Source organism: Neopelma chrysocephalum, unplaced genomic scaffold (genome assembly GCF_003984885.1).
Source record: "Neopelma chrysocephalum unplaced genomic scaffold, ASM398488v2 Primary Assembly neopelma1_81, whole genome shotgun sequence".
Lineage (NCBI taxonomy): Eukaryota > Metazoa > Chordata > Aves > Passeriformes > Pipridae > Neopelma > Neopelma chrysocephalum.
Genome location: NW_020897743.1, coordinates 1,877,929 through 1,888,632, shown reverse-complemented (window position 1 = coordinate 1,888,632; position 10,704 = coordinate 1,877,929). Strand labels below are relative to the sequence as shown.

The following is a 10,704-nucleotide window of genomic DNA, read 5'->3' as shown; positions in this document are numbered from 1 at the left end:
GATGGCATTTCAGAGGACAGGTACAGCGTCCCCCCACAACAGATCATTCCCTGGAGGATCCCATGTCCCCGCGGCCGGAGCTATTCCTGTCCAGCCATGAGCTACTGCTGTCCCGGCTGTTGCACAGTATCAGTGACAGAGGCCGGCCGGGCAGTGTCCCCGTCGGTCACAGAACCCGCCGCTGGCACCGCTCCCGGGGCCGGTCCCAGGCTGGACCCGAGGGGTGTCTGCAGGGGTGTGAGCGGGGGACACCCCCGGCAGCCCCCCGGCCGTGGGCACGCGGGGATTTTCCACTCGCCGCTGTGCGCAGGCATTTCCCGAGGTCGGGAAGGGCGCAGCTCCCGCGGAGCCGGCGTTTCCCCATTAGCATAGCGGGAACAGGGACCCTTTTCTTCTCCCGACGACGGACGCGAGGCGGGGGCTGGCAGTGCTGGGGCTGTGACACCACGAGGGCGGTGGAGGGACGGGGGAGAACACGAGAAACCCGCTGCCCAGGGGAGCGGCACCGGGGAGGCGGAGAGACCAAGGGCAGGGCTGAACCCCCCGATGTGCCCCCGGGCAAGGGGCTGCGGGGCTCTGCCCGGGAAAGTCCAGCACATGGAAGCCCCCGGAGCCCCACTGCAGCCCAGGGCTGGGGCTCGGGTCCTGCTCACACCCCGGCACTGGGCTCCAGCCCAAGAGGCCAAATGTCTCTGCGGGGTCCCTGCACTGGAGAGGCACCGCCGCGGCCAGAGCACAAGAAGCCAACCGAGAGACGTGAATGCCAAAGGGCAGCAGAAAACATTCCCCAGCTCCCACTGTCCCACAGCCGCCCCATGCCACCAGTGAGCTCACTGCCAGCCTACCACCACTGCTTCTCCCTTAAAACATTCCTCATTTAAAATAACCCCAAAGTAATGCTCCAATCTCCAGCAGCAGACAGGTGGGGTGCACTGGGATGGACGCTGCCTGGAGGGAGGGGGCGGGACGCTGTTGGGATGCCCGCGGGCCTCAGGCTGCACTGCAGACCCAGCGCTGTGGGGAAGCTTCCTCCGGGATGGGCAATTAGGCAATTACTTAATCCCCACGTGCCGGCTCCTGCTCCTGCGGCAGAAGGAAGCGCTCGGGTGAGCAGGGGAGCGCTCCCGAGAGCTGGGCAGCACCCAGAAGGGCCTTCTGGGGCCAAAGGCATCAACCCCTCCATCCCACAGCACTGAAGCAGCCAGTTGGTCCCACGGTATTCCCTCAGCACGGCCCTTCCAGAGGGCTGAGGCAGCGCAGCAGGATGTCGCCCCTCCCAGCACTGGTGGCACTTGTGTCCTGCTGATGCTTTGCCCTCCAATACCAGTGACACTTTTCCTTAGCCCAGATGTCCACTGAGCTCCCAGAAACAACCCGAGGGTTCCTGGCATCATCCAGGGCTGCAAGAAGCCCCCCACACTCCCTGTCCCGTGGGGGGTCCTGGCACGGGCTGAGTCTGTGCTTTTCCCTCACAGGATGCTCCAGTTTGCAAACACCAGTGAGAGAATTTACAAACACAGATTGATTTAGCGCACACACAAAAGCCAAACAAACTTTTCAGCTGACTGGCCCTCATAGACTGGCCAAACACCCCAGTTTTACTGAACAAGAGACAACATTACTGAAAAAAATCAGTTGATGGTTTTGGGGAATTTCTGCTGTGCCAGCTGGGGGGGTTCCTGCCCCATTCCCTGAGACTTCCACAGGTCTGTAAGCCCAGAGCTGGGAGCCAGAAAGCTTGGGGTGTTCAACAGAGCCCTGGGGATGTGCTTAGTATGGGGGAAGAGCTATTTAAATGCATTTAAAAGAGCATAACTGATGGGGTGACATTTTTGAGATACTATAGACAAATTACACAAATCATAAATAGACTCAAGTGATACGGAAAGAAATTGGGGGGTTTTGAGACCCATATAGCCATCTGATTTTAACTCTGGTAATAATAAGCAAGCACCCAAGAGTAAATATCTGTGAGTGTCTACAGAGGCTCCCACACAGGACAGAATTCCAGCAAAAACCTGCTGCTGTGCTCCAGTTCTCACTCAAGCATGTTGAAGAGAAAAAGAAATATAAATCAGGCTGCATTTTTAAGTACAAAAGGGGGCATAAGCAGATCGCTCACCAGGCATCTTTTCCTTCCCCTGGGAATAGCACTGAGCTGCTGGAGCCCGGCTGGGACATTAATCCTGGGACATTAATCCTGGGACATTAATCCTCTGCCCCCAAGGCAGGCGCCAGAACAGCCCAAGGAATTGCAGCAGTTCTTATTATTAGCAGGAGCAGGGAGGCTCCCATGGCCAAACGCCCAGGAGCGGCAGGGGAGGGCTGGCAGCACACGTGTGCTCCTGCACACACATGTACAGACACACAGACACACACACCTGGCGGGGGCGAGGGTGGCACCTGCCACTGACACACACTCAGCACCCAAAACACGACCTCAGGCAGCAGGGACACCTCCTCCTCGGGCTGCCACAAGGAAATGCCACGTAATAAACTGCCTTTGAGCTACTTGGGTATTTTTGCACAAAGTCCTGGTGACAGCTGTTGTCTGGGGAGGATCCCAGCCCTAATTCTGGCTGAGGGCTGGAATTAATTCCCAGGACAGAGGAATCTCGTCAGGTGCAGCACTGGCTCCCTGCAAGGGCAGGCCTCTGCAAGCTGAAACCCCTGTGATGAATCCACACCAGCCTCCCCTCACTCACGGAGGGATGGGCCATTCATGTACCAAGTTTTCCACACCCAAATCTGGAGGGAAACCCTGTCTACTGCAGCTTCTCGTGCAGAGCTGGGGACATGGCACAGGCACTGACTGGGACACAGGACAGGGACATGGTAGCTCTGCTCTGGGTGCCAACAGTCAAATCCCACAATGGCTCCAAGCGTTCAGCCCTGGAGTAGGAGGTGACAGGCCCAAGGGTCTCTGCAGGCCCACCAGTGCCCAGTTTGGTTTTCTGGGCTTTGCTGTCCCGTTCCAGGACGCTGGGGTCTCCAGAGAATTGTCACCACAACACACTGGCACCTCTGCGCTCAGGCACAGACCACCACAGCACAGAGCCGGGGGCCAGGACACCCTCCTGGCTCATCCTCGAGAGCCCAGGGCTGCTGAAACCCCACCAGGGCCAGGCTGATCTTGTGGGTACCCCAAGAGCAGAGCACCCCAAAGCTGAGGGGGCTCAGGGCATGGGCAGACGGGCCCAGTGGGCACAGAGCAGGTGGCAGCAGACACTGAAAACAAACCAGCAGCGGGCACAGCTTCTCTTGGCACCTGTTCAGTCAAAACCCTGCCCAAGGATGCCCTTTCCTTCAGCCACTGACTGCACGGACAAGGAGAGACACTTCACGCTTGGGGACAACAAGTACCCATCCCATGCCCATCCCGTGCCCCTGGGCACTGCACCCCAGGGCATTTCCAGGCCTGGACAGGAGCCATGTGCCACTGCCAGCCTTCTCTGGGGATGCCAAGAAAGCTCCAAGAAAAAAGCTTCAGAAAACCCTTTCTGCCAACCCTCACACACACAAAGACTCATTATGTGACAGCAAATTCTTTTTGCCCCCCACGACTGCAGGGGCTGCCAGGCTTGTCCCAGGGAGGGATGGTGCTCCCAGCCCTGTGCCACAGGGCTGAGCTGGAGCCACGTGCTTCCCTGCTCCAAAGGGAATCAAGAGACAGAAGATGTTTTTCTGGAACAGATCCTGGCTGCAGGTGGGGTGCAGATTGGTATCCCCACACCACGTGCAGGGCTGGGCTGTGTCGGGCTTCTGCCTCTGCTGCTGGGAAGAATTCCAAAACCCTGAGAAAGAAGAGGCAGCAGCCCCATCCCAGCTCTCAGCCCTGTGGGTTTTGCTAAGGGAGGGCTGAGTTATGGGGAGAGGAAGGTTTTAAATCAGTGCCTGGGATAAATAATTGCACATTCTGTTTATGAGCCTGCGACAGCAACAAAAAACACCAGGAAAAGACTTGAAAAGAACCAGAAAACACAATCCCAGTGAAATCCAGCAGTTCTTGCTGAGCTGCAAAATTTACCCTCTGCCTTTTTCTTGTAGAAATCAATGAGCTCATCAGGCTCTGCCTTGCAACAGTGGGGATGTGGGAAGCAGGAGAACAGCCACAGGGATGGGGGGAAGCACCAGGAGAACGGCTGCAGGGATGGGGCTGCTCCCAAGGCTCCGTAAGCCCCCACATGTGGGCATGGCAGAGCCTGGAGTCCTCCACAACCAAATAACAAGGACCAGAGGTCTTGAGGGTGAACAGGAGTTTAGGGTAAAGAGAAGAGCGAGCAGCATCCCAACCTCAGGATCAGCCGGGCACCTCAAGGAGCAGGGAATGGGGTGCAGGTAACGGGCGCCCACAGTCGCTGAGAGAGGCACTTACCAGCTGGCCAGGACACGCCTTCACTTCCCCCGGAGACAGCGAGGAGGCATTAACCTCGTCTTTGTCCCAGTCCAGGGTGCTGTGGTCTCTCCCCAGGTCTGCCCTGAGCAGCCCCTCTGGATCTGTTTTGCCATTCCCGAGCATGTGCCCAGGCTTTGTCTGGGAATGTTCATCAAAGGCCAACAATTCACTACTGCTGAAAAGTTTATTCTTGCCTGTAGCATCCCCGCCGTGCCCTGCAGGACTCTCTGTGAGGCTGAAAAATCTTGGCCAGTGCCTTCCAGTTCTCCGGGAAAAAGATCCCCACAGGAAGGGCGCGGAGTTGTCATGGATCAATGCAGAGTCAGGTTCATCCTCAGGACTGCACTCGCTGCTCCTTGGACAGAAGAAGCCACAGACAGCTGCCTCACCTTCCTCATCTTCAGCTGATGAGGAAAAGTGCAGGGTCGGGAGCTCACCCCACTGGCCTGGAGACACCAGTGGCTCTTCTTGGTGCTCAGCACTCCTTGTGTCCATCGTCCATGGATGGAACCCCCACTGCTGGCAATGCTGGCAACACAAAACCATAACTTCTTAGCAAGAACCACCCAGGAGATGACATTTAGTTTGCTTTTCCCATTTTCCTTTCCATCCCATTTGATTAGAAAGGGATGTAATGGCCCTTATTTGAGGAATGTCCATGCTCTCCTCACTGGAACATGTGGACTCACAGCACAGGCTGTTCAGCTCAGCCAGCTGGGTTTGTATTCTTCATTTCTCTTTTAAAATACCAAACTCCTTTTAGCCCTTCAGAGGATCTTGTGCTTCACATCATGCTCTTTCCACTGCCAGCAATGCAGCACTGGGGGAAGAGGTGGGGTTTGGAGGGGGCTCATGTGCATGGATTTTAGCCAGGTGCTGTCTGAGGTGTGTCTCAGGGCAGGAGACGCTGCCCCCGGACCCTCGGGAGGAGCTGGGGCCGAGCCCTCTGCACAAGCAGGAGGAGTTCAGCCAAGACAGGGGATCCCTCCATCTGCTCCCACCCTGGGCACGGCAGCACTGGGGCAGCTCATCCCCCAGCGCCAGCGGCACAGGGACAATGGAGCACTGTGTGGCAGGAGCCCTCCCGCTGTGCCTCGCTGTGCCCGAGGCTCCCACTGATGCTCCCTCACCTCCATCCACAGCACAAACAGCAGCTTCTGAGCCACAGAGGGCTCAGAATGCAGATGTGCCGAGGTACCAGGCACGGGGAGGCCGTGACACCCCAAACAACACTTTGTTCCCTTCCCTTGAACGTGGATAGAGGGACAAGGGTCAGGAAGAGTAACAGGGGTGGAAACAGCAAACCTGCATCAGGAAGTGCCCTTATTGTTTTCTGTTCCAACTAGGGCTGGGAACAAATCTACAGCAAGCTTGCACTTCTCTCTCTCAGGGACCCCTCCCCTGCAACACAAGCATTGCCCCCTGACAGCAGAGCAACACAGTGACCCTCAGCCTGTGCCAGCAGCAGCCCCGGGTGTTGGGCTCCCTGTCCCACCTGCCCCCAGTGACGCTCTCCCCGTGTCTCCACTGAGGAACCCCCCGTGCTGGGCACAGCGTGCCCGTCCCACCCCTCGCTGCCTGCGCCCCCTGTGCCGAGTACCTGCGATGTGGAGACTCAGCAGCCTCCGGCCTGACTTCCAGCTCCCACAGCCATGTCATCGATCCTGCCAGGAAAGCCAAAGGTCGGGGCTCACGGGTTCACCGTGCCAGGGGTCAGTCAACAGCTTCGCTGGATGAGTTGCTCCCTGATTTTACTGGGAAAGTCCTTCCTTCCACTGTCACCTGCCCCATTCATTTACCCTAAGTTACAATCCAGCACACAGTATATTTGCCTTAAAAAATTAGCTTGGGGGAAAAAAATGCTAAATCCAAGCTTTATCCAAATAAAGTGTAACTACAAACCATGGAGCTGCATCTGGGAACGGCTCTTTTGAGTGGAAGAGTTGCATTTCCAGCCCAGTAAATTGCCTTTTTTAAAAAAAAATGCCCCCTGTTGAATGAAAGTATCTTCTTGCCCCAATTTGGTAACTCACCGCAGCAAGGGCCGAGGCTGGCAACACTCAGCTCACCTCCCGTGGCTGCCCGCCAGCCCCGTCCTGGTTGCGGGACCCGAAAACCCCGGCTGTGCATCCCGGAGCAACCCCGGTGGAGCCGGAAACCAAGGCGGGGGAAGAACCGAGCTACAAAAGGCGGTCAGGGACGGCGCGGTCCTGCTGCCCTCTTGTGACCATCGGGCCTTGCTGCCACCAGACCCGAGCCAAGGCTCACCAGCCATGGCTGTGGCTGTCCCCACTGTCACCCAAATGACCGTCACCCACTCTGCATCCCCAGTGCAGAGCATGGACACAGTCCTGGCCATTGCCTCAAATCCCAGTGCAGGACAGGGAAGGGGTTAATTGCCATTGGTTCATTAGCCAGGTCAGGGCTGGGGTTAGTTGCCTATCGTTCATTAGGCACTCAGAGACGGGGTTTAATATCCATTCATTCATGAGGCACCATCTTACCATGTCTCTGTTCCCCCTTTCCCCCCACCTCAGTCAGCCCCCGGCACACTGAGCCCTGGCCAGTGCTGCTGGGGCACACTCAGGTCCCTGGTGTGGTTCCCAGGACCTCCTGGCCCTGAAGCCACCTGACCCCCAATTCTGGGGCACACCAGCACCGCTGCTCCTGCCCCAAGCTGTCTGTGACCAGCTGGGAGCACTGGCGAGATCTGAGCCCGAGCAGGGCTGTGTCCTGGCTCAGCCCCGGGGGCTCTGGCACACGTGGCCATGTCCTGCTGTCCCTTTGGGGCCAGGGGGACATGAGTGCAGGGACTGGGGAGCTTCCCCCTCCTGCCTCAGCTGGGCCCAGGGAGCTGCCGTGGGACAGGCTGTCCCTCACCTCGCGCAGGTACCACAGGCACAGAGAGCACAGAGAGCACAGAGCTTCCATCCACACATCACACTGCCCACTGCACCTTCAGCCCGCTTGAATTTGCAAATTTTAAAGTTAAAAACAAATTTTCTTTTTATTGGTATTACATAGATCAAAATTAAACACATACAACAATTTCTGCTGATAAACAGTATTAGAAAAATCCTAGTAGGAAAGCAAGCCTGGTTTGTACATCAAAAAATCAGCTGCTTCTCTGCGGAACAGTTCAAACACTTCATTAAAGGCAACACAGCTGCTTCCCCCTGCTTTTCTTTCCCCCTGGAAAGTACAGCAGTTGTTACCACAGACATTTCCAGCACAAGCTAAACCTCTGTTGCGGTCCCAGGGATCACTCACCTGCACAGCCCTTGGGGAGGGATGGCTGTACACCTGGACAGGACAAGGGACATTCAGGGGACACTCAGCACTCTGAGGTAACACCAGTACTTTAAAGCACTACCAGCATTAACTGCAGGCATCTGCAAATCTCCAGGCATTTGGCTTGCCTGAACTGAACTGTTTTGGTTGTATTTAACGTGCCCGAGGCCTGTTGGCTTTGGCATCGCCCACCCACCAAGGAAGAGGTGGTTCTGTCACAGTGGGGGCTCTGCAGGACAACCACGGGTGGCTGAGGAACAAATCCCAGTTTGGGCTTCTTGATTTCCTGAAGTCACCTAAGACAGTTCCTCTCCAGTCATTCCCACTGGTGCTCCTCACTCCATCTCTCTGTGCCGTTATATTCCACTCACAAAAAGGGCTCCAATAATCGCGATCTCCGAGTGGAAAGGCCAAGCTACTCCACAGCTCTTCCAGAACCAGTTATAACATCAACTGGAGTCATGAAAATCCAGAAAGTCTGGTTTCCTTCCCAACTGCTGCCAGCTCAAACCCACAGAGAGGTGACACCTCCAGTGACACAAACCCTCCTGGAGGTGTCACAGCTTTAGGAGGCGATGGCTGCCATGCCAAAGGGGGATTGCCATGAGCCAAACACCAAACCAAAATCACTCCTTCCCCTATAACCAGGTTACTTCTGCCTGTTCTTGCAGATTAAAAACAGTTCTTGACTGAAAAACTCAGTGACCAGCTGAAAAGTAAAGCAAGTTAATGTAAGAACAATTTTATTCTCTTGTATAAGCCAAGAGTGTCGATATAGAACAAATCACTGTGAGACCCAGATCCAAGCCAAAAACAAGGAAAAAGTTGGGATTTTAACTCCCCTGAAAAATCATTTTCCTTCCTTTCAAAATATTTCTGGATCAGTTAAATGTTACTCCAATTATCCTTCAGCTAGAGCAGCAGCTTAAGTCACAAGACACTACAGAGACAGAACCCAAGGATTTCTCTGCAAGTGCGGTTGAGTTCTTGTAGGAAAGAAAGATTTGGCTCAAGGAATTCCACTGTAGCCATCAACAGCTTTACTATCCACTTCCCTTGAGTATTTTTTTTCAGCTTTATAAAGCTGAACTAACTCTTAAATTAACAAAAAATTGCACACTTAGAATAAAAACCACATTCCATACCAGTAATAATTTAATGGAACCTTAAAAATTCCCCATTTCCATGGTCCCCATGTCGATGAACCCCTATAGCTCCTCTCCAGCCCCTTGGTGCCACAGCCAGGCCCTGTCACACACAGCAGTTCATTATCCCCAAATGCAAAAATGCACTTTTAATCTGCAATTTAGAGATCTCCATCCCAACCCCCAACACTAGCAGTGTTTACAGCACAGACTGCTATTGTATACAGAACTATAAATTAGGAACATTCACACCTCAGCAGGACCCACAGACCTCAGGTTTAGTCTATCTGCACAACTGTAGGAAAAAGGACATTTTACAGCAGCTTTTTCACCCCAGATGTTTCGAAGCTCTCCCCTGGATTGCTGACTGAGAACAATGGACAACAGGAACCATTTCTGTACAGTTTCCACAAGCAGATCCCAGCTCTCATCCCTGTGCCAAAATACACCCAACCCTTGCCCACCTGTGGTTCTCCAGGTGAGGTATGAAAAGCACCTGCAGGGACAGGAGAAAGAAACCTCTTCCCTCTTACAAAAGTGTTAAGCAAAACAAAAGCCCCACAAAACAGTGTCCAACATCTCAGGGCAAGTACAAGGGAACAAAATGCACATTTGCTCACATTTCTGTTGCTGTCCCTGTAACATCCAAAGGAACAGTCACACACAGAGGCAGGCAAGAGTAGAATCCATGTCCTGCTCCACAGCAGCCTCCACCTTCAGCACCATTTACTCTCCTTCCTTCAACCTGTCTAAAACTTTGGGGCCCAAACCCTGGTGTGGTTTGTCAGCACCAAACAGCCTGTGCAGCAAAACCTCAATTTACAGCACAGAACCCCTTGCTTGTATCATATATACACACTCTTGGTGCTCTCCAGGGAATTCTCCCTTCCCAAATGCAGAGTGAGAGCCCAGTCCCTGTTATAAACCAGTTCCAAACCAGTTCTGAGTGTTTCTGCAGGACTCCAAGCTGGCCCCTGTGGTCACAGGGCCACACCTCTCTGAGCCCACACCCCTCACAGACACAGGGCCAGGGTCAGACAGTGCTGAAGGCATCAGGCTGGAACCCTCTCCCCTGCCACATGAAGGGATGAACACACACAGCACACAGATATGGGCAAAGGCAACTCCCTGCCACCAGCTCCAATTCACTGCAAAGAGACTCAACTGGGTTTTGCTGAACTCCTGCTTCCCAGGAAAGCCCCTGGTCCACGATGCCCACGTGCACATCCCACCACTCCAAAGGGAATGAAAGGAGTCAGACACGTCTTTTCCCTCTCCACACATCATAGCAGTGAAGTTCTACAGTTTGATAAGGCATTTTCATCTTCAGTGAGAATCCAAGCACAGGCACGAACTCTGCCAAGTAGTGTGATCCTGTAACTTCATCTCCCAACAGCTTGGAATTCCGGGATCTCCTGCTCTGTCCTCAGTTCCAGTGGGCACTGTTTATTTAACACCAGTACAGAGCAGGGCTAAATAAACCCCTCAGTAGCTGGACCTCGGTACCTTTCACAAAGAGGGACACACAAACGAGCACTTTTTGCAGCTCTCTGGCTTTATCCCACAACCTGCCTTTTTACAGTATCCCTATATATAAATTAGAAAGAGATAAAGCCAAGGATTCACTGCAGCGTCCATGAAAAACTCCAGTCCGTGTCCCAGTCCCTTGGGATGGGGCTCACTGAGGGGTGAAGGTGAGGATCATCCAGCTGATGACGAAGTAGAAGAGGAAGATGGGGTAGACGACGAGCGCCTTGCGGTTGGGGGGCTGGCTGTCGGCCAGGAACGCCGTGGAGGCTGCGGAGACACAACATCAGCACAGCCCCACCCGGGACAGGGGCAGCACACCCGGGACAGGGGCAGCACACCCGG

At 54.5% G+C, this 10,704-nt stretch overlaps 2 protein-coding genes across 4 annotated transcripts in view; both read right to left on the bottom strand.

Annotated features, from left to right (window-relative positions):
• LOC113971113 overlaps window positions 1-6,060 on the bottom strand; it is an 18,100-nt gene extending 12,040 nt beyond the window's left edge. For both annotated transcript variants that reach the window (XM_027690700.1, XM_027690699.1), the window contains exons 1-2: window positions 5,997-6,060; window positions 4,376-4,924 (exon numbers count right to left, since the gene is read on the bottom strand). In XM_027690700.1, coding sequence (XP_027546501.1) covers window positions 4,376-4,891 — 516 coding nt within the window. In that variant the 5' untranslated portion in view covers window positions 4,892-4,924; window positions 5,997-6,060. The remainder of the gene's footprint in view (window positions 1-4,375; window positions 4,925-5,996) is intronic.
• A 1,324-nt stretch (window positions 6,061-7,384) lies between these two features.
• The window catches only part of YIPF6 (Yip1 domain family member 6), an 8,593-nt gene continuing 5,273 nt past the window's right edge, over window positions 7,385-10,704 (bottom strand). For both annotated transcript variants that reach the window (XM_027690702.1, XM_027690701.1), the window contains exon 7: window positions 7,385-10,629. In XM_027690702.1, coding sequence (XP_027546503.1) covers window positions 10,511-10,629 — 119 coding nt within the window. In that variant the 3' untranslated portion in view covers window positions 7,385-10,510. The remainder of the gene's footprint in view (window positions 10,630-10,704) is intronic.